The sequence below is a fragment of the Myotis lucifugus genome, unplaced genomic scaffold, assembly GCF_000147115.1.
Source record: "Myotis lucifugus unplaced genomic scaffold, Myoluc2.0 scaffold_1, whole genome shotgun sequence".
In the NCBI taxonomy this organism is placed as follows: domain Eukaryota; kingdom Metazoa; phylum Chordata; class Mammalia; order Chiroptera; family Vespertilionidae; genus Myotis; species Myotis lucifugus.
In genome coordinates, this window is record NW_005871049.1 from 39465639 (window position 1) to 39489633 (window position 23995).

Sequence of the window (23995 nt, forward strand, 5' to 3'; positions counted from 1 at the left end):
ACATAAATCTTATCCAGAGAAGTACCATGTAGGATAATATGAATACATTTTCTTCCTAATTTTTTCTTTTGACCTTTGCAATGGTAAACTTCCCTTGTGTGTTCCTCTCAGTTCATCACTGGTTCATCTCTCTCCACCAGAAATATAAAGATGTTGTCAGTATATCCAGATGCATGAGACAATTTACCAGCTTCAATTTTTCCTTGGTAACATTCCTCTTGGGTTTGAACATACACATATGTATACATATGCACACTATCTGGAAGTGCAAAGGAGAAAAGAATGTTTATGTCAGGATAAAAGGACTGGGAGACGGGGGTGGGAGTGAGGATATTTTACTGACTTTATACCCATCTTTGAAGTATTCCTATATGTTTCTCTATGATGTAGTCCCGCTCCCCTGCAGCTATAGAATTAGATCCCTCTCTATTGGTTTGGGACAGCAAGTTGTAGAGAAATTCGAATATATAATCCACTTTAAAAAAGAAATTAATAACAAAAACATGCACCCCAAAATTAAAATCCTAAACATGTGCTTCTTGTTCTATTAGGATTTGTGAGGTTGTGTGAACGTGGTGAAAAAATTGAAGGAAATTTGTTACCTTTCCTATACAGTAAAACCTGGATAAGATATAACGGACTAATTCAGGTGTGTGGGTCTGTTAAAGCTGAAAGTCATTGTATAATAAAGTATGTTTTCCAAATAGATGTTAAAAAACTGACAAATTAGTTTACCTCTTTTTACTTATGTAGACACGTTTGTGTAATTAAAATCAAGTATGTATGAAAAGCTTAATTTCCCAGAAAATCTTCTATATGTATTACAATAATTTTAGTTTATAATGAATAGGTCTAATAAATGAGTGCATTCACTAGTCACTGAAAGTAAACAAATGCACACAGCGGGGGTGTGGCTTAGGGCAAGTGGGAACATCAGCCAGCAGGGTTAAAACTGCTGCAGACAGTCACCCCATGCAACAACAGAACCAGGTACCATAGGTGATGCACTGTGGTCATGTGCTAATCATTCGCCCAACATTGTTTATTAGCGGTGACTTGAATTTAATACGTAGACTAGAGCCGTAGATATGTAATAATTTAATCATGTCAGCAAAATTTAACTAGTGTTTTTTTCCAACATATGGCCTATTCACTAAAATTTGTTTAAAATAGTGAATAACCAAAAAAACAAAAAAGCAAAAAAAAATACCTGTTAATTATAAGCCAATGTTGGTTAAAAGCATTTTACAATTAACAGGGTGCTAACTCACATATGACATATGGACTGGAAATTTTGTCCCTTAAATCTGAAGTCCCGCCCTGGCCGGTTTGGCTCAATGGATAGAGCGTCCGCCTGCGGACTCAAGGGTCCCAGGTTCGATTCTGGTCAAGGGCATGTACCTTGGTTTCGGGCACATGCCCAGTAGGGAGTGTGCAGGAGGCAGCTGATCGATGTTTCTAACTCTCTATCCCTCTCCCTTCCGCTCTGTAAAACATCAATAAAATATATATATATTTTAAAAATCTGAAGTCCCTTAAATGGAGATTCCCAAAATCGAGGATTTATTGTAAAGTCTAGGGATCCAGGAAAGCCCCACGTTGGCCCGCCCCCAGAGCTTTCTTCCCACTGTTCAGCCCCCCTCACCTATTCCAGCCCCATCCCTGCCTCATCCCCACCCCTGGAATGGGGCTTGTCCACCGTCCTGCCCTTCTACTCCAGCCTCACCCTCAGGTCTGGTTCCCGCCCACAGCCTTAACCAGGAATCTGGTCCCCAACCATCACCCAGTCCTCTCCGCCTGGTACCACCTGCATCCCGGTCCCCTTCACAGCCCCACAGACAAACTGGCCTCCACCCACGGTCACGCCCCCTGGTCCTGGTACCACCCGCGGCCACGCCCACTGGCCCCTGGTACCACCCGCGGCCACGCCCCCTGGTCCTGGTACCATTCACGGCCACGCCCCTAACCCTGGTACCACCCGCGGCCACGCCCCCGGTCCTGGTACCCCTCACGGCCACGCCCCTTGGTCCTGGTACCACCCGCGACCACGCCCCTATCCCCTGGTACTACCCGCGGCCACGCCCCCTGGTACCGCCCTCGGCCACGCCCCCTGGTCCCTGACCAGCCCCCACCCCTTGAACAGGTCCTCGCCCACAGCCACACGCCCTCCGTGTCTGGCGTCTCCCAGAGCCTAGACCCGACCCCAGAAACTAGTCTCTGCTCACACACCGCCCATGGGTCTCTCCCGGCCCCCGCTCGCCTGGATCACCATCTCTGCCCCGAGCCCCCAAGATTCTCGCTCTCCGCGGTGGGCAGCCCGTGACCGGAAGCCCGTGTGGAGCCGCCAGCCCGAGACCGGAAGTAGGAGCGCGGGGAGGTGCCGCGGAGGCTGCCGTGGCGGCTGGCTTCGTGGTGTGTGCTCCGTCTTCTCTGGGTGGGACGGCGTCCACGTGGTCCGGTTGGCAGCAGTGCGAGGGGAGGACGCGGTGAGCTGCGGGTGGTCGGGGGCGGTGCAGGGAGGGGCGTGGGCTGAGGGCACCCCGTCACGGCCCGGGCACTCGCTGTCCCGCCCGGGACCGTTGTCTGCCGGGAGCTGCTGGTACCTCCCAGCTCTGCGCGCCGCTTCCCTCCTTCGGGGCTTCTCCGCCCCCCCCCCCCCAACCGCCTTCCCCCTCGCCGGGTGTGATGATGGCCCCCAGGGCACTTTCAGCCTAGTCCGGAGGCTTTGTTTGGGTTATTACAAGGGGGCGGGGCGGGTAGGGTAGGGTACCATTGGCATCTGGAGGGCGGAGGCCGGGGATGCTGCTCCAGGACCTCCATGCACAACCTTCACAACAAAGAGTTATCCAGCCCCAAACGTCAGTAGGGCTGAGCTTAGGAAACCCTGCCCTAGGGCCTTACAGCCTCTGGGGCCCTGAATGAACTGTGGAAATTGTTTAAAAGTCAGCTGAGCCATGGATAGTGCCCCCAAGTGACAAGCCATGTTTAAAGTGACTGGAGTCGCCAAAAACTCTGCAGCCAAATGAGCTGAGCGAGCCCATTGCACACAGCGTGAACCTGCTTTCCCCGCTTGGGGAGCAGCTGGCTGGATGGGAGTCAGGAAAATCCAGTCACAGCCCACAATTACACGTTCATTAGGAAGTTCAGAAAAGAAAAGGGAATGGGATGGCTTTGCCATTCAGTAGCTGTATTATGCTCTGTAAAAGGCCTCAAAGGCAATCTGTGCTTTTTTTTTCTCCTCCTCAGACAAGAAAAGCACCTCTAGAGCTCAGGTTTGAGTTGAAACCAGGTTTGAGGCTCACCTTTCCTCACTGATTTAAGAGTCCTGTGTGACCAGGTGAGGGCTGTGTGGAACTTGTGACAACAGGTTCCACCTGCCTCCACTGGGCAGAGAAACTGCTAATGGGCTTTCTTGAGCTCAGATCGGAAACACACAGAGTCACTAAGAATGAGAGAATCTTTTTTCTTTAATATATTTTTATTGATTTCAGAGAGGAAGGGAGAAGGAGAGAGATAGAAACATCAATGATGAGAGAGAATCATTGATCAGCTGCCTCCCACACGCCCCCCTACTGGGGATCGAGCCTCCAACCCCAGCATGTGCTCCTGACAGGAATCGAACCCCGGACCCTTCAGTCCACAGGCCGACACTTTATCCACTGAGCCAAACCGGTTAGGGCAAGAATGAGAGAATCTTAAGAAAAATTTCTTATGTTTGATGCATTATAATCAGGGAAAGATAGTAAGGTGTGTGTGGCTATATGTATGTAAATAATTCAATAAATACAGTTACATGAAAATAAATACACATTAAATATGTAAATAACAAAATGTGTAAGAGTACAGAAATGTATTTGCTCACATTATATACTAAAAATGTTGGGATTTTATATATAAGTATAAATATGTAATTTTTACATGTATATGAAGTATGACAAGTCATCCAACTAAAGACTAGCAGGAATATTTAGCAACATACCTCAGTCCTGTTGAGTTTGACTTCTAAAGCTCTATAAATCCTCCACAAAGATTTAAAATATGAGGGCATCAGGGAAACAAAAAGATTTTAACTTTTTTATATTAGTAACAGAAATTTAAATTGACCAGCAAACAAATATATTTTGGGCAAGTGGGATTTTTTTCTCAATGAGATTTAAAATCATTTGGAGGAATATTAAGCAACAACTTAGAGATTGAAGGGTAGAGTGCCAGTTTCCAAAGACTGTCCTCCACAACTTGCCTTCTAATAGAAATTAACTTTGTTTCTTGAAACTTTTCTGAAATAACAGTCTGGTGATTCATATTGAAGAGAAGCATTTTAAGTAATTTTAAGCATTTGAGCATTTTAAGCATTTTAAGTAATTTTAAGCATTTTAAGTAATTTTATATTCATTTGTTGGGCTTTAATAATTGTGTATGTGTGTGTGTATACACACACACGTGCATGTGCATATGCGTATCCGTGCCTTTTTTATTAGCTTTCCTATATCATTCTTGAGGGGAATATTTACTTGTCATGCAACAGATCCTTTTTGAGTGTGCAATTTAGGGGACCAGCCATCCTCATTTATTCGGCTATGAGGAATTTGCCAGGATATAGGACATTTAGTGTTCAAATCAGGACAGTCATGGGCAAACCAGGATGGGTCATCATCTCCATGAGTGAGGCCCTGAGCCAGATGCAGAGGGACCCTGGAGAACCAAGCAGACCTTTTCTTGCCTCCATGGAATTTACATTCTAAACAATTAATTACATAAGTGATGTGGGAGCTTGGCACAGAGGACTCAACCTGAGGGAACAAGGAAGTCATTTTGAGAAGGCCGGATATTTAGCTTGAGAGCTAAAGTTGGGGCTGGATGTTGCTAGTCATAGAACTAGACTAGAGTGAAGGTGTGGGAGTACATTTAAGAGAGCACTTTGGGCAGAGAGAACTGCATGAAAACAACCCCAAACGCAGGAGAGCCTGGGGTTCTCCATAAACTGGGAAGACAGGGATGGCTGAAGCCAAGACAACAACATAGGGAAGGACTGTGAGCCAGGCTGGACAGTTGGCCGGCAGGACCAGATCAGGCATTACTTTGGACTCTGTTCTAAAGCCAGTGAGCAGACGCTGAAGAGGATGTGTGGTTAGCACTTGGTTTTTGCATGCCGGTTAAAATGGACTTCAGGATTAAGAATGAGGACTTAAGAGGGAAGATAGAAGGTGATAGGAAGAAGTTTAGGATTAAGATGGTTGTACCCCAGGCCTGGATAATGGCTGTGGAGGAGGAAAGAAGTAGAAAAAAAAGAGACCTTAGAGTTTAGAACTAAGAGAATATTATGATGCTTCCATTCATGCATGCATTTGTCAGGTAGCACAGAGCATTTACTATGCTCCTAGCTCCTGTCCATGCAGACCTGCAGGCATCACCCTCTCCCAGGTCCATGTTTTCACCCCACTTTGCCACTCACAGGTCCGCTCCTCCACACCTGAAAGAAAGTCAGGCCTGGGTATATGTAGGACTCCTCTGTCCACCACGATGGCCGTTAGCCACGTGTCGCCATTTCAATTAAACCAATGAAAAATACAACTAAATACTCATTTTCTCAGTCCCAATGACCATATTTCAAGTGATCAGTAGCCACCTGTGGCTAGTGGCTGCCACACTGGGCAGAGCAGAATTAAAGAACATTTCTGTCACTGACAGTTCTGTTAGGCAACACTGGTGTGAAGAGGCCCTTTCTCTGTGACCTTCCCAGCACCAACATATCCAAGAGGAGGTAGGAGTCTCTGAATCTGTAACCTGAGCAGAGCCCCCTTCTGCCCTCACGTGAACTCCAACTGCCAAAAGACTTGACAGGGGACTTGGGGTCTGAAAGTGTCCCAGGAAACTTGTCAGTTTCCTCTCCTCTTGGGGCTCTGTGAGCTGAGTGGATCCTACCTCTTCTCTTTCTCCTCAGCTCAGTGACTGTGACTCTTCCTAACTACAAATTGGGTCCCTGGTGGGGAGAACGGAGCCATCCTCCACCTGCAGCAGGTAAGGAAATTCTGCCACAGTTGTGTGGGTCTGCTGGACTCACACCAAGGCTCAGGGAGGGTTTGATGTGAGAGGCTGTATTAGTTTCCTATAGCTGCTGTAAAATTATAAACTTTGTGGCTTAATGCATTGCAAATTTATTTTCCTGTGGTTCTGGAGGTCAGAAATCCTAAATGAGTTGGCAGGAGTGCATTCCTTCTGGAGTCTCTAGAGGAGAATCCATTCCCTTGCCTTGATTAGAGGCTGCCTGCATTCTTTCCTTGGCTTAATGCTTCTCTTTTCATCTTCAGAGCTAGCAGTGTAGCATCTTCCAGTCTCTATCTCTCTCTGACCTCTCTTTTCATCATCACATCTCTTTTGCAGATCCTGACCCTCCTGCTTCTCTTTTATAAGGACCCTTGTGATGACATTGGACCCACCTGGATAATTCAGGATCCTCTCCCCATCTCAAGATCTTTACCTTGATCACATCTGTAAAATTCTTTGCTTTATAAGGTAGCACATTCACAGGTTCTGCGCAGTGGGCATCTTTGGAGCAGGAGTGTTAACCTGTCTATCATACAGGCCCAGGAGTCATCGACTCCCTACAACTGCTTTTCGCCTGGCCCACACTCACTCTTAGCGTCTTATGTTCCCCTCTCAGTACACACTCACACCCTTTATTGCTTTCATCTTTTAGGTGCAGGGAGGATACATATAGAGACCTCAAGAAGCTAGTTTTATGGAATTACATTTTGTTCTGTTACTACATTCTATATATGCTGCTTGGTATTTTGATTTTTTTTCACTTAAATTTATTGAAGATAAGAATTTATCAATACATAGAAATTGTCTTTTTCTTTTTTTGGCTGCATGTTTCTTCATGATGTGGGTATCCCATAGTTTATTGAACTGATTCCCTATTGATGGTCATTTATGTTGTTTCCAATCCTTTGATATTACGGTATAATAAGGCCACAGTGAATACTCTCGCTGTTCTGTGCTGATCTCAACCTATTAATAACCAATGTTGAAATAGATCCCTAGAAGTTCCAGACCAGCCCTTGTGGTTCTGATTATGATTGCCCTTCACCAGTAACTATGAGGAAACTGAAAAGATACAGGTTAACGACTTACAAGATCTAGAAAGCACACCTTAGCCCACACAGGACTGTCATAGGTAGAGAGAGTTCATGGGCCTAGGGTTCTGCTTTTATTGGGATGTAGGGTGGGGGCCTAAGGTTCATGGGTTCACTCTTTATTGGTGAATTTAAAACATAAGAACAAGAATTTGAAGTGCAGGAAGAGAAAACAAACAGGTAGTCCAAATGGTCAGTAATTAAAATCAATCAAGATCTCTAAAATAAAGAGCCTCTGTATCGGAGGCAGCTGGCCTCTTTATGTAGTCCTGAGACTGCCAGATGTGTTTTTTAGAGACAGCTGTATTTGAACTGGATGCCTCTTTGAAATGGATGTTGTCTTGGAATCAAAGCTTAAGTCAGGCATTTGCATTACAAAAAAAGAAAAAAATGTCAGGGTTTACACTAAACTCACCCAGGTCTTTCAGTATGTGTGTTACCGTTGCAATAGATCCCTAGAAGTTCCATTGACAGTGAAAGAGTAAATGTTTTTGATTTTGCTTGACATTGACAAATTCCTTCCATAGGAGTTGTACCCCAGCAATGTATGAGAGTGCATTTCCATACAGCCTTGCCAATAAAAGAAGTGGCCCGCCATGTCTTTGTTGATCTGACTGATAAGAACTGGTATCAGTGTAGTTGCAGTCTACATCTCTGTGAATAAGATTTTTGGTGCTTCTACCAGTTGGATTGGTAGTGGTAGAAACAAATTATACTGTGTTGAGTGAGTGGGACATGAGGAAATGAGACAGAGTGAAAACACTGAGAGGCAGAGGTGGGGCAGTAACTGGAAAGCAAACTGTGCTATTAGACGTATTTCATTCTAAATACTGCATTGGGTTTAATGGTGAGAGAGTCTAGTAGAGTGGGAGAGCTTGGAGGGAAGGGTAGACAAGAGGTCATCAATAGTGTACAGCTCCTAAGGGCAGGTGGGATGGGACACAAGGCTGTAGACTCTGGCCTTGTAAAGGGGAGACGGCTCCTGGTTTCTAACAGAAGAGCGGCAGGAAACGACGTTCAGATTGTCATTTTGACATCAGGAAGGTAGAGTCCTCTCGTGATGATCACTTTGCGAAGTAGGATGTGGGGCCAACTGCTGAAGGTCAGGGTATATTCCTTACCTGTTGCTGCGAAGCTTAGTCACTTAAAATAATAGTAGTCATTTCCTGTCTCACAGTTTTTGTAGTTCAGGAATTCATCTTAGGTTCAAGGTTCTGGCTCAGGGACTGGGGTGATTTCTTTTTCTTTTTTTCTGAAGAATTCTTTTTTTTAATACTCTTTTTTTCTTTATTGATTAATGTATTACATATGTGTCCTTATCCCCCCATTGCCCCCCAAGCCCCTCTTTCGTGATTTCTTAGCCAGGTATTAGCTGAAACTGCAGTCATCTGAAGGCTTGACGGGTGCTGAAAGGTTCGCTTTCAAGGTGGTTCACGCACATGCTGGCATTTGTGCTGGCTGTTGGAGAGAGGCCTCAGTTCCTCTCCAAGTATCTCTCACCACAGGACCACGTGCGTGTCCTTGCAGCATGGCTCCCCCTTGAGCAGTTTTCAACCTTCTGGCCCTTTAAATACAGTTCCTCATGTTGTGACCCAACCATAAAATTATTTTCGTTACTACTTCATAACTGTAATGTTGCTACTGTTATGAATCGTAATGTAAATATTTGATATGCAGGATGGTCTTAGGCAACCCCTGTGAAAGGGTCGTTCGGTCTCGACCCACAGGTTGAGAACCGCTGCCCTAGAGCAAGCAGTGCAAGAGATCAAGGTGGAAACTGCTGTGCCTTTTAGGACGCAGACTTAGAAGTCACCTCCACAGTATTTTATTAGTCACACAGCTCAGCCCTAGTTAAATGCAGGGGTGACTATCAGGAGGCTTGAATCATTAAGGCTATATAGGAAGCTGATTGCCATAGAGGTAAAAGGTGAGATTTAAAGAGATTAGAAAAGGTTTGATTAGTAAGAAGCTCCATTGACTTATAGGATTGTCCTGCAGGGTTGAGGGCTTTTTTCATGTTGGTGATCATGTTCGTCTAAAGGTGACAATAGTTCTGTTCTGCAGGCTGGTCTGCCCAAGTGCTGCCACAGAGCAGGCAGATGATTGGAATCACGTGGTCAGAGTTCTGCCGGAGCACTGTGAGGTGGGGGTTAGGGATAAGGAACTTTGTGGAAATGAGGGACATGGTAATCCAGGCTGGGTAAGCATGAAATGAGGAGAGAAGGTGACTGATGGGTAGCAAAAAGGTAGGACAGTAGGTGGACTGAGTTCTTTATATAGTAGAAGACACATGTAGTGAAAGGAAAAAATGAGTGAACAAAGTAAAAGTTGGGGAGGTTGTGTTCAGAGAGAGGGAAATTTCTGAACTATTGTTCTGGATAGTGAAACAGTGTCAGGTGATGAGCAAGCCCAGGGTGGCGCCCATAGAAATGTGTGGCAAAGGTGGAGTGAAGCAAACTCATAACACAGTGAGTCTGAGATCATCTGAGTGAAGTGGGACTGGAGGCTGAAAGAATAATGGGAGTCAGGTGCCCAAGTCTCAAGTGAATAGGGCTTGAAGGTGGGAATGTGATTGTGACAACCTCATGGATGAGACTAAGTGAATCTGAGAATTTAAAAGGAGGTGGAGCAGCCCCTGGCTGGTGTGGCTCAGTTGGTTGGAGAGTTGTCCCGTGCACTGGAGGGTCACGGGTTCGATTCCTGGTCAGGGCACATACCCAGGTTTCGGGTTCTATCCCTAGTCAGAACGCATATGGAAGGCAACTGATCAATGTATCTGTCTCACATCCATGTTCCTCTCTCTCTCTCTTTTCCTCTCTCTCTGAAATAAAATTTTAAAAAATATATTGCCTCGGGTGAGGATTAAAATAAGTAAATAATAAAATGGGGTGGAGCAGTAATGTACTGGTCTTACTATGCTGGACAGAAGACAAGTTTTGCCATCACACAGCCCTCGGTTTATCAGCTGCTAGACAAAATAAAGGCCCAATAGCAGACATTGCATTTTGAAGGAGAACATGATGGGCAGGCTAAGATAGATTTGTCCTCAGTAACCTAGAGAAAGAGAGAAGCTATGAATTTTTCGTGTTATCTTATTTATTCCAGAGTGCATTGTGGGAGTAAGAAGAGAAGCTTCCTGGTTTTCCCAGTGCCCTGTTTAGGAGAATTTACTGGCTCATAGGATCGTGTCATGGTTCTATTCCCCACCTCTGGTAAGTTGTGGGGTCCCAGCAGCTCTCAGAGGCCAGGTGTTAAAGGCCCCTGTACCACCGAGGAGGTAGGGGAGGGGCTGAGCAGGTGAGGCAGGAGTGGAGCTAAGAGATCGCTGGTACCTAATTAGGTTTGGGGTATTTGGGATTTCAGTAGTTTGTGTGACTGTGGAGATGTCACCTGTGTGGTAAATGTGCAGGAGCTTTTGAATTTTATCTCTAATTCTTTTTTTTTTTTAATTATTTTCACTGATTTTTAGAGAGAGAGGAAGGAAGAGGGAGAGATAGAAACATCAATGATGAGAGAGAATCATTCATCGGCTGCCTCCTGCACACCCCCCACCGGGAATCAAGCCCGCAACTCGGGCATGTGCCCCCGACCGGAACCGAACCCAGGACCCTCCAGTCCGCAGGCCGACACTCCATCCACTGAGCCAAACCAGCTAGGGCTCTAATTCTTTTTATAAACCTGATTAAATGACAATGATGTCCCTTGGATTTTCAAATTCCTCATCTGTGAAACGTGAATAATCTCTTCCTCAAGTGCAGTGCGACTCTTGAGCTCTGTTTTCTGGCCCTGGTGAGACAGAGTTCTGTTCTGGTTTTTTAATGAAAGGGTGTGTGTGTGTGTGTGTTTATTCACAGGTAGGAGGGGAGTTTGTGAGTGTTAGAGTATAGAGGACACCTGGATTCTTGTGACTTACTTATGACTCATTTCTATTTCTCCAGTTCAGTCTCCCCTGTACCCAACACCACCTCAAAAAGGATGCACAGAGGAGGAAGGGGTTGTTAATGGCTTCCTGACAAGCTGGTTACCGGTGAGTCATGTTTCTTTTTCCAAATCATTATTTTTGGCCACAGTTGAACTTATCTTCAATGACCTGGAGCCTCACAGCCAAACCAGATCTTTAGGCATCCAGGATCTCTGAGCATCTAATGGAGGGTGAGGGGCTGCCCAAACAAGGTCAGTATATGTCAGTATTTACTACATTGCAAAGTTTCCTGCAGGGTCACTCTCTCATGTTCTGCTGATGGTTTTTAAGGGGACACTAAAGAAAGACATGACTGTTTCCTAAACTCAAGCAATTGATGGTGGCCATTAGGAAATCATTCATATGTTTACCAAGTATTTCCGATTTCTGCAATGTTAAGCAAATTAGAGTAGAGCCCAGAACTCTGATATACAAAATACACCTTCTGCTTTGAATTCCCGGTCCCCACTCTTGCCATCTTGGCCCTTTCCCTATATGTCAGTGGTCCTTGGCTAAGCCATAATGTTTTCTGTGACTTTAGGACATGGTGACCTTCAAGGATGTGGCCGTAGAGTTTACCCAAGAAGAGTGGGCATTGCTGGACCCTTCTCAAAAAATACTGTACAAAGATGTGATGCTGGAGAACTGCAGGAACCTGGCATCGCTTGGTAAGCCTGACACCATTCCTGCATTTATTTCTTAACTCAAGCAACAAGTCTTTCCTTTTTTTTTAAAATTGAGGCACCATTCATATAACATAAAATTTACTATCATAACCATTTTAAAGTATACAATTCAGTGGCTTTGATGTATTCACAGTGTTGTGCAACCATCAGCACTAATTGTCTTCACCACTAAAAGAAACTCACACCCATTAAGTGCCAATACTCATTACATTCCCCACTCCCAACTGCTGGCAGCCACTAATTTGCTTTCTGTCTCTATGAATTTGCCCATTTTAGAACATTTATATCATCGGATCATAAAATATGTGATCTTTGTGTCTGGCTTCTTTCACGCAGTATAATGTATAAAGGTTTGGCTGTGTTATAGTATGTATCTCAGTTATTTATGCCTTTGTATGAGTGAATAATATTTCATTTTGTGGGTATACAGTTTTTTGTTTACCCATTCAATGGTTGATAAACATTTGGGTTGTTTCCACATAATGGGCTGTTATAATACTGCTATGCATTTTTGTATACAAGTTTTTATTTAAACCTATGTTTTCATGTCTCTTGGGTATATATCTAGGAATGGAATGCTGGGTCATATATTACTATGTTTAGCTTACTAAGAAACAGCCAAACTGTTTCTCCAGCATCTGTAGCAATATAGGAGTTCAGATTTCTCCACATCTTCCCCAACATTTGTTTTTGTTTTTTTATTATAGCCATTCATTTATTATAGTATGAAGTGGCATCTTGTTTTGATTTGCATTTTGTCCTAACTGATGACCTTGAACATTTTTCCGTCTCTTTGTTAACTATTTGTATATCTTCTTTGAAGAAATGTTTATTCAAGTCCTTTTAAATTTGGTTATTTATCTTTTTGTTCTTGGGTTGTAAAAGTTCATTACATATCCTGAATACTATACCCTTATTCAGAATATGATTTGCAAATAATTTCTCCCCTTCTGTGGTGTCTTTCCATTTTCTTCTTTTAATTTAATTTTTTAAATTTAAGTATAGTTGGCATGTAATATTATATTGCTTATATTAGTTTCAGGGCACAGTATAATGATTTGATATTTCTATACCTTACAATGTGATCACCCCACTAATTCTAGTAATAATCTGTCACCATACAAACCTATCACAATATTATTGGCTATATTCCCCTTTTTCATCCATCCTCCCTTCTGGCAACCATCCCTTTGGTTTATGTTTCTGTGAGTCTGTTTTTGTTTTGTTTTGTTTGTTCCTTTGTTTTTGAGATTCCATGTAGAAGTGTAACCATACGGTATTTGCCTTTCTCTGCCTGACTTATTTCATTTAGCATACTATCCTCTAGAGCAGTGGTTCTCAACCTTCTGGCCCTTTAAATACAGTTCCTCATGTTGTGACCCAACCATAAAATTATTTTTGTTGCTACTTCATAACTGTAATGTTGCTACTGTTATGAATCGTAATGTAAATATCTGATATGCAGGATGGTCTTAGGCGACCCCTGTGAAAGGGTCGTTCGACCGCCAAAGGGATCGCAACCCACAGGTTGAGAACTGCTGCTCTAGAGTCATCCATGTTGTCACAAATGGCAAGATTTCATTCTTTTTTATTGCTGCGTAATATTCCATTGTATATATGCACCTCATTTTTGTTATCCATTCATCTGTTGATGGACACCTAGGTTGCTTCCATATCGTGACTATTGTAAATAATGCTGCAGTGGGCACAGGGATACATGTATCTTTTCAAATTAGTGTTTTGGGTTTCTTTGGGTAAATACCCAGAAGTGGAATTACTGGGCTGTATATCTATTTTTAGATTTTTGAGGATTTTCCATAGGGGCTGTATCAGTTTGCAGTCCCAGCAAGTGCACAAAAGGGTCCAGGACTTTGGTTTGTTGGAAGTATTTTTATTATTGCTTTGATCTCATTAGCTGTAATCAGTCTGCTCAGATTTTCTGTTTCTTTTGATTCAGTTTTAGAAGATTATCTGTATACTAGAGGCCCAGTGCACAAAGTTCGTGCACGGGTAGGGTCCCTAGGCCTGGCTGGCGATCAGGGCTGATCGGGGCCTTCCTTCCCTGACTGCTGGCTGCCGGCCAGGTGCTTCCTCCCCCAGCTGCGGGCTGCCGTCCAGGGCCTTCCTTCCGCACCATCCCCTGGTGGTCAGTGCATGTCATAGCGAACTATCAAACTCCCAGTCGAACTCCCGAGGAGACACTTTGCATATTAGCCTTTTATATATATAGATGGGATGATGCTTCAACCACCTGAGCCACTTGGCCAGGGCTTTAAGTTAATTTTTACATGGTTTGGAGGAAGTGTCACCTCCACTGTTTTTGCAAAAGTTGCTCCAAAACTTTTGAAGAAGAGACTATTTTTTTCCTCATTGTAGTTTTTCGCAACCTTGTCAAAAATTATTTGACCATAGTCATATGAGTTTTTGTACACTCATTTCTATTCCATTGATCTATATGTCTGTCCTTGTGCTAGTACCTCCTGTCTTCATGACCATTTCTTTGTAATGTAAACTAAGTTTTGATATCAGGAAGCATGATTCTTTTTTCTTTTTCAAAACTGTTTTGTCTGTTAAAGATCCCTTGCAATTTCATATAAATTTTAAGATCAGCTTGTCCATTTTTGCAAAAAGAAAAAGCTGTTGGAATTTTTATAGTGATTACATTGAATCTGTAGATCGCTGTGATTGGGTTAGTATTGTCATCTTAACAATATTAAGTTTTCCAATTACATATCCTTTTATTATTCATCTGTAATAAGATTCTATTATGGTCAGATAAGATACTTTGTATGATTTCTTTGTTATTGTTTATTCAGACTTGTTTTGTGTCCTAACATATGGTCTCTTCTGAAGAATGTTCCATATACACTTGAGATGAAATATGTATTCTGTTGTTGGATGGATTGTTTTATATGTCTACTAGAGGCCCAGTGCATGAAATTCGTGCACTTGGGGTGTGGGTGTCCCTCAGCCCGGCCTGCACCCTCTCTCAGTCCAGGAGCCCTCAGGGATGTCTGATGGCCGCGGAGGCGGGAGAGGCTCCCACCACCACTGCTGCACTCGCTACCCATGGGCCTGGCTTCTGGCTGAGTGGCACTCTCCCTGTGGGAGTGCACTGACCACCAGGGGGTAGCTCCTGTGTTGAGCGTCTGCCCCTGGTGGTCAGTGCATGTCATAGTGACCAGTCATTCCGCCGTTCGGTCGATTTGCATATCAGCCTTTTGTTATATAGGATTAGGTGTGGTTAGTGTATAGGATTGGCTAAGTCCTCTGTTTCCTTGTTGGTCTTCTAACTAGTTTCTGCCTATTATTCAACGTGGTATGTTGAAGTCTGCAACTATTACTGTAGTCTATTTCTCCCTTCAATTCTGTCAATTTTGAATTTACATATTTTTGAACTCTGTTGTTAGGTACATATATGTCTCTGTTATACCTTCTTGATGAAGTTACCTTTTTATTATTAAGTAATACCTTTCTTTGTGTCTTATAGCAATTTTTGTCTTAAAGTCTATTTTGCCTGAAATTAATATAGCTACACAATCTCTCTTTTATCTGCTGTTTTCATGGAATAAATTTTCCCAGCAGTTGACTTTCAACCAATTAATGTCTTTAGATGTAAAGTGAGTGTCCTATAGATAGCATATAATTGGATGATTGTTTTGTCCACTCTGCCAAAATCTGCCTTTTAGTTGGACACAGATTAATCCATTTACATGTAGGATAATCCTATATAATAAAAGTGTAATATTCTAAGTGTCCGACCAGTTGCTATGATGCACACTGACCACAAGGGGGAAGACGTTCTGACCAGTAGGTTAGCTTGCTGCTGAGATCCGGCTGATGGGGACTGGGCAAGAGGGCCCCAATTGCCGGCCAGGTCAAGGGACCCCACCTGTGCACAAATTCGCGCACTGGGCCTGTAGTTACTGATGAAGAAGAACCTATTTGTGCTATTTTGTTATTTGTGTTCTATTTGTTCCTCAATTCCTTCATTATTATTTACTTTTTTGTGTTCTATATTTTCTAGTGGGCCATTTTAATTCTCTGCTCATTTTTTGTTCAGTTTAGTTTTTTTTTTTATTGAATTTATTGGGGTGACATTGGTATTTTTTTTTAGTTATTTGTTAGTGGCTGTCCTGGGGATTATAATTAACATTTTAATTTATAATTATTTTGATTTAATACCAACTTTGTTCAATAGCATACCAAAGTTTTGTTCCTATATAGCTATACCGTGCACACTCCCTCCCTCACTTTATAATGCTTTATCACCCCTTATATCTTATACATCGTGTGGCTATTAACATAGATTTACAATTATTGGTTTAAGCAGTTCTCTCTTTTTTTTTAAATCCTGACCCAAGGATATTTTTCCATTGATTTTTAGAGAGAGTGGAAGGGGAAGAAACAGAAAGAGAGAGAAACATCGATGTGAGAGAGACACATCAATTGGTTACCTCTTGCATGCTCCCCAACCAAGGCCTGGGCCAGAGAGGTACATGCCCTTGACTGGAATCAAACCCAGGACCCTTCAGTCCACAGGCCGACGCTCTATCCACTGAACCAAACTGGCTAGGGCATCATTTCTCTTTTAAGTCATATAGGAAAAAAGAGTTACAGAACAGAAATGAAGGCATTATAAACCCCCCCCAAAAAAAAAACAATTGTCATTGACAATTATATTTACCTATGTATTTTCCTTATCAGTGTTGTTTATTTCTTTTTGTGGATTTTAGTTAATATTCATTGTCCTTTTATTTCAGTCTGAAAGAGTCCCATTAGCATTTCTTGTAAAGTAGATACATTACTGCTGGGAGTGATCTCTGTCTCTTTCAGTTTAACCTATCTGGGGTTTTTCAGTCTTGGTAGTGTATATTTATGTTTTTTCATCAAGTTTGATTAAGTCTTTAGCCATTATCTCTTCAAATATTCTTTTCTACTTCATTCTCTTCTCTACTTAAGGAACCTCCATTATGTGTATGTTGATATGTTTGATGATATCCCACAGGTCATTTAGGCTCTGTTCATTTTTTTTTCTATTTTTCAGAGTAGGTGATATACTGTAAATTTCCTATTTCGTGGTCATTCATTCTTTAGTCTGCCTACTCAAACCCGCTGTTGAACTCCTCTTCTTAATGTTTTGTTTGTGTTATTGTACTTTTCAACTGCAAAATATCTATGTAGTTTTTTAAAATAATTTCTGTCTTTAACATGTTTTCTACTTGATCAGTATTCTTATTGTTTCCTTTAGTTCTTTGTACATGGTTTCATTTAGGTCTTTAAGCATATTTAAAATAGGTGTTTTAAATTCTTTATCTAGCCCTGGCCGGTATGGCTCAGTTGCTTGAGCATCATCCTGTGCACCAAAAAGTCTGGTTTGATTCCAGTCAGGGCACATACCCAGGTTGTGGGAGTCAACTAAGCAATGTTTCTCTCACACATTGATGCTTCTCTCTCCTGCCTGCCCTCCCTTCCTCCCTCTCCTTTCCTCTCTCTCTAAAATCAATAAAGTATATTTTAAAAAATTCTCTATCTACTAAGCTTAATGTTTAGGTTTCCTCAGGGACCGTTTCTATATTTTTTCCTATAATGGGCCATAAATTTATTTCTTTGCCTGCCTCATAATTTTACTGGCTGAAAATTGGACATTTGGGATACTATCATATGGCAATTCTAGAATCAGCTTTTTCTCATCCCCAGGGTTTGTTTTTGCTGTATGTTAGTGATGTGTCTGAACTAATTTGGTAATGTCTGTATTTGTTGTGTGTGGCTACTGAAGACTCTGCTATGTTGAAAACTCCTTGTATACCTGGAACATAAACAAACAAATGTCTCCTAGTCTCTGCAGGTGGGCTCTGAGTATATAATGGGGTTTACACTCGCCATAGCCTTCACAGCCTGCTTATGAATAAAATCTAAAAGTCAGCCAAAGCTGAGGACTTAGTGCTTTTTCAGGTCTTTTCTGAGCACGTGCCCACCCCGAGTATGCACAGGGCTACCAGATTAAAAGTGTCAATGTCAAAAATGGCCAAAACTTGTAAAGAATTTTTATGAGAGTTCATTTGAGCAAAACTGATGACAATTATCAGGAATCAAAATCTCAAATGCTCTGGAGAATAGCAGTTTTTCAGTTTCTTTTATGCATTTGAAATTAAGGAGGGAACACAAGGAAGAGTACAGGAAAATGGAAGCAAGCAAGGTGTAGATCAAATTACAGGATGGTTAAGATTATGCGCTTTCTTTAGGGTGGTCATGCCTTCGGGGAGTAAGCTGTGTTAATTTAGATCAGTAGTTCTCAACCTGTGGGTCGCGACCCCTTTGGGGGTCAAACGACCCTTTCACAGGGGTCTCCTAAATACATCCTGCATATCTGATATTTACATTACGATTCATAACAGTAGCAAAATTACAGTTATGAAGTAGCAACGAAAATAATTTTATGGTTGGGGGTCACCACAACATGAGGAACTGTATTAAAGGGTCGTGGCATTAGGAAGGTTGAGAACCACTGATTTAGATGCTCAAGACCAATGGGCAGGGCTTGCTTAAAAACCTCTCACTAAAGAAGTTATGTTAAAAAAAAAGAAGTTATGTTGTGCCCTGGCTAGTGTTGCTTAGTTGGTTGGGCATTGTCCCGTGCACCAGGGGGTTCTCAGTTCTATTCCTGGTCAAAGGCATCTACGCTCAGGTTGTGGGCTTGATCCCGGTAGGGGTCATTGTGCAGGAGGCAGCCAATTGATGTTGCACTCTCACATCGACATTTCTCTCCTCCCTTCCTCTCGCTAAAAATCAATAAACTATTCTAAAAAGCAAAGTTGAAAAAAAATAAATAAAAAACAAAGTTGTGTTGTATGACTACCCACCATGACCTGTCCAATTAGGAATTTATGATCTATTTTTTAAAATATAGAAACATCAATGATAAGAGAATTGTTGATAGGCTGCCTCCTGCATGCCCCCTATGGGGGATTGAGCCTGCAACCGGGCATGTGCCCACCCTTGACCAGAATCGAACCCAGGACCCTTCAGTCCTCGGGCTGACGCTCTATCCACTGAGCCAAACAAGCTAGGGCAGGAATTTATTATTTATTACAGCACCCTTTTTTCAACTACAAAAGGAATATGAAAGAGCCTTTCAAAAATTCCCCAAAACATATTGCTCCACACTTTTCCTCCCAAGTTTTCGGTCAGTCTTTTGTTTTCTTCTACAGTTTTCCCTCGCTTCAGGTGGTGGTGGCTGATATATTTGCCTTTAAATGTCTTTAGCATAGCTCAGCCCTTGGAGAATTTGGGATTAGATAAATGAAGGCAAGCCCTTTGAGCCAAACCTTCAAAAAGGTCTAAACAAACAATCACAGTTCCTTGAGATAATTAGGTCCATTCTGCTCCCTCCAATATTAGGAATATGGGCTGTTGTCTTCAAGGTCACAGCCAAAGCATGAAATAGAGAATTAATCAAGGATCGGTTAAAATGTCAGCTGTATTTTTCCCTTGATTAAGCATTTTCCGCCGAAACCGGTTTGGCTCAGTGGATAGAGCGTCGGCCTGCCAACTGAGAGGTCCCAGGTTCGATTCCGGTCAAGGGCATGTACCTGGGTTGTGGGCACATCCCCAGTAGGAGATGTGCAGGAGGCAGCTGATCAGTGTTTCTAACTCTCTATCTCTCTCCCTTCCTCTCTGTAAAAAATCAATAAAATATATTTTTTTTAAAAAAGCATTTTCCCAATTGCTATAATCTTTTCATAAGTCTGCAGAATTCTAATAAAGTTAACTCTTAAAAGTTTTTGCCCGTTTATTCATTGCTTTTGTATAGGGATGGGCTTTTGGAGTTTAGTAGTTCTTGTTTTCAATGTCATGACTTCTCACTAGAATTTCTTACACACTTCTGTGTTCCTGGGTCTGTGCTAGGTTTAGGAGTACAGTGATGAATGAGACAAACATGTTCTCCACCCTCACAGAGCTTTGTGACTGATGCCTACCCTATGAACTGAATATATGTTTCTTACCCTGACTTTATATCTCTATGGTTAAAAGCTTTAGAGCTTCTGATGTAATTCAAAATATAAGATGGCTCTGTCTTTCGGTTTTGTTCCATCCACCAAAAGGGTGGATTACAAACAAATATTTGGTAATACGCAGTTACAATCGGCCCGAGTTTACACGTTTCCCGCACTCCACCGCAAATCTATATGAACCAAGTTAAAGACGGCTCCCGCGGAGTACGCGCAATTCACGCGAGCCGACTTAACTCGTTTCCCCCACTGTTAAAAGCTTTAGAGCTTCTGATGTAATTTAGACTTTGACATGGGCTTTGGGACTATAGTTGACCCTTGAATAACAGGTTTGAACTGTATGGGTCCATGTATACATAGGTATACATGGATTTTTTTCAGTAATTATACAGTTGATCCATCATACCCCAGGCTTCACATTTGAAGATTAAGCCAACCACCAATCAAAAACAGTATTTTTGACCCATGGGTTGGGAATCTTTGAATGTAGAAAGCCAACTGTATGCCTTGTTCTATGCCATTTTATATAAAGGACTTGAGCATCTGTGGATTTTGGTATCCACAGGAGGTCCAATCTCCCACAGATACCAAGGGACAACTAAAGTTTGGGGGGAATCGAATTAAATGCAGAGTTTTGACTGTGCAGGTAGTCAGTACCCCTAATTCCCTCATTCAAGGGTCAAGCCCTAGATATTTATGCCCTGTCACCTAGATATTGAATAAGGATACTTGTATTTTTGTTCCTTGGGAGTTATAGTATTCATTAGAATTTAGGTAAAATTATTCCACTACTCTAAAAGTCTCACTTGGCCTCTAGAATTGTTGGCTTCAGTTTCATGGAGTTGCTTGTCACCTGACAGTTCCCCTTCAACATATCTTTTCTCCATGATTAGGGTATCATGTTGATAAACTCAGCCTGATCTCTCAGTTGGAGCAAGAAGACAAGGTGATGACAGAGGAAAGAGGAATTCTCCCAGGCATTTGTTCAGGTGAGCACCAAGGGGATATGACTCTTTGTGAGGAATAGCTGTGGCCAGTGATTTGGGACATGGAAGTATTACATTCAGAAATATCAGAGAACTTTGTAAAATGTCCCTTTTTTCTGATGGAGATGGCCAAGAACATTTGGTATGAGCATTTTTTCCCTTTTAACTTGCTGTTCAGCATCTTATACTTTACTTTGGACTCAGAGGCTTTTGTCTCCCCTTGTTTTTGTTTTAAGTCTTTTTTAACTTTTTGTCCAATTTCTTTCTACTTTACATCCCTGATAATTCCTTCTTTTATAAATCTGACAAATCTTAATCCTTCTAGAATCCTTTAAAACCTACAATTTGCATACTCATCCCTTTCACTGCAAATCTCCTAAAAAACCCTAATCTCTCAGTCTACCTTTACTCATGTGCATACTTTACTATTTCTTTTCTCTACCAACTTAAATTCCTTTTCAATTTGTTTCAGATGTGGAGACTATACTTAAAGCCAAATGGTTAACACCTAAGAAGCATGTTTTTAGGAAAAAACGTTCTAATGGTGTAAAAGCGGTAAGACTAACATGGTGATTCTTGGTTTTTCACAGTAGAAGAATTCTCTAAGTTAGAAAAGCCACAGATAAAAAGGAGTATCATTTACACAAGATAAAATGGTGTCTCTGAAGAGATAATGTGGAAAAAATGTGAATTTGGAGAAAATTATAAGTTAGCTTCAAACTAGTTTTTTCACTGAGAGTTTCCAGAAGTAAATTATTTCCTTAAATGTGACTAAGATATTGTCTGTTGAATTATAAAGTGGTCTTAAATTTATCAAAAAATGCTCTTGTATCGTAAGGACTTGTATCTTTTTTAACTTCTAAGAGCTCAAACTGGGCAGATGTCTTATACAAGCACTGAAAATAGTGAAAACATCAATTATATTAATTAGCATAATTCCTGGGAGAATTTGTATGACAACACTGAATATTAAAAATATTATGAATTATAGTTATTTATCTCTATCAACAGGAAAGAAATCATGTTGGAATGAAACTTAATGAATGTAATCAGTGTTTTAAAGTCTTCAGCACAAAATCTAACCTTACTCAGCACAAGAGAATTCATACTGGAGAAAAACCCTATGACTGTAATCAATGTGGAAAATCTTTCAGCAGTAGATCTTACCTTACTATTCATAAGAGAATACATAATGGGGAGAAACCTTATGAATGCAATGACTGTGGGAAAGCCTTCAACGATCCCTCATCCCTTAGACTGCATGTAAGAATTCACACTGGAGAAAAACCTTATGAATGTAACCAGTGTTTTCATGTTTTCCGTACTAGTTGTAACCTCAAAAGCCACAAGAGAATTCATACGAGAGAGAATCATCATGAATGTAATCTGTGTGGAAAGGCCTTCAGCACGAGGTCCTCTCTTACTGGGCACAATAGTATCCATACAGGGGAGAAGCCTTATGAGTGCCATGATTGCGGGAAAACCTTCAGAAAGAGCTCCTATCTGACACAGCATATGAGAACTCATACTGGAGAAAAACCCTATATGTGTAATCAGTGTGGCAAATCCTTCAGCAGTAGCTTTTCTCTTACTGTGCACAAAAGAATTCATACTGGAGAGAAACCCTATGAATGCAGTAACTGTGGAAAAGCTTTTAATAATCTCTCAGCTGTTAAGAAACATGTGAGAACTCACACTGGGGAAAAACCCTATGAATGTAACCATTGTGGAAAGTCTTTCACCACTAATTCTTACCTTTCTGTGCATAAGAAAATACATAATAGGTGGATTTGAATACAATAACTGGGAAAGCATTCACTGATTTTTTAATCCCTCAGACAACTTGTGGTAACTCCTGCCAGGTGTTAGTTACCTGTTGCTGCCTAGCCAATTTCCCTCCAAAACAGTGGCTTCAAGCAACAAACACTTATTATCTCACAATTTCTGAAAGTCAGAAGTTCATAAACGGCTTAATTTTGTAGTTCTGGCTCAGTGTCTCTCATGAGGGTGTAGTCAAGATTGTCATCAGAAGCTACAATCATCTGTATTTTTACTGAAGAGTCTTTTCTAAAATGGCTGACTCACATGCCTGGAAAGTTAGTGTTGGATGTTGCCAGGGAACCTTCATTTCCTCACCATGTAGGATTTTCTGTGGGCCTGAGCATTTTTGTGTAGCATCAAGTTCCCTCCAAAGCATTTAATCTGAGGGAGAGCTAATGCCGAAGCCATGTTGTCTTTTATAATCTAGCCTTGGAAGGGCAGTTATCACTTCCATATTGTATTGGACACACAGACCAATCCTGATACAATGTGGAAGAAGACTACACAAGGAGTGTATACCAGGAGAGAGATCCTTGGGAAATATCTGAGAAGGTTGTCATGAAATCAGTGAAGAAAGGCCTTCAGTTTTCCATCGATTTGATATGAAGTATCATTGAGCAACTGTCGGGTTAATTCACTCTGGAGAAAAACCTTATGAGTGCAATCTTTGTGGAAAGCTTTCAGCTCAAACTCACCTTAATGTGCCCAGTACACGTGATAAATCAGTACAGAGAAATACTCAAATAAGGAATGTGAAAACCCCACTGCACATTCACATTACTGAGCAAACAATGGTGAGGTACTCTGAATGCAACAGGAAAGCCTTAATGTTCTCTCAGTTTTTGAGAGAGGTGAGGATTTATTCTGGGGAGAAAGTCCTGTTAAATGTAATCAGTACTGGAAAGTCTTCCATTTTTCCCATTCTTAGGAAACTGAGAACTCACTGCACAGAATATAAAGATTGAGGGAATGCCTTTATTGATAGCTTTTACATTAGGAAAATATTAAATACTCCCTGGATGCAAAACCTGTCAGTGTATTAATTTTGGAAGATCTTTCCATGATTCCTCTTTGTTGACTTGTGAGGATTCACAGTAGAGGGAGACCCTAGGAATGTAATCGGTACGAGGATGGCTCAGCCTCATCTCTTCACTGAGTAGCCACAAAATAATTTAAACGGAATGGAAAATGTAAACCTTAAGAGTGTGGTATATTACCTTTAACAGTGTCTAATCCTTAGGTTGGTCCATTATTTGTTTATTTTCAGTTGTTATGTTTTAGTATAAACATTTATGTCAATAGCTATACCCTAAAATAAACCTGAAGTTTTATTCCATAGTTTGGTATATAATATTTACTCTTTGAAGATATCAATACATGACAAAGGTATTTC

General features: G+C 41.6%; 1 protein-coding gene across 2 annotated transcripts; it reads left to right on the plus strand.

Moving 5' to 3' along the window:
* The first annotated feature begins 2197 nt into the window (after positions 1-2197).
* Positions 2198-23995, plus strand: ZNF558 (zinc finger protein 558). 2 transcript variants are annotated; one of them, XM_006081956.3, is made up of 8 exons: positions 2198-2486; positions 5942-6018; positions 10242-10348; positions 11075-11163; positions 11639-11765; positions 20689-20784; positions 21254-21336; positions 21793-23995. In XM_006081956.3, exons 3-8 carry the CDS (start codon positions 10327-10329, stop codon positions 22573-22575), a joined length of 1200 nt encoding a protein of 399 aa, XP_006082018.1. In that variant the 5' UTR covers positions 2198-2486; positions 5942-6018; positions 10242-10326; the 3' UTR covers positions 22576-23995. The 2 variants fall into 2 exon arrangements, with proteins under 2 accessions (XP_006082018.1, XP_014312631.1); XM_014457145.2 differs by lacking the exon at positions 5942-6018.

Excerpts from the sequence above, each read along its gene's own strand:
- ZNF558 (XM_006081956.3), top strand. The coding sequence starts at position 10,327 with ATGGTTCTATTCCCCACCTCTG. Across the intron at positions 11,164-11,638 it reads TCCTGACAAGCTGGTTACCG|GACATGGTGACCTTCAAGGA; the intron begins GTGAGTCATGTT and ends CTGTGACTTTAG. Across the intron at positions 20,785-21,253 it reads TCTCCCAGGCATTTGTTCAG|ATGTGGAGACTATACTTAAA; the intron begins GTGAGCACCAAG and ends AATTTGTTTCAG.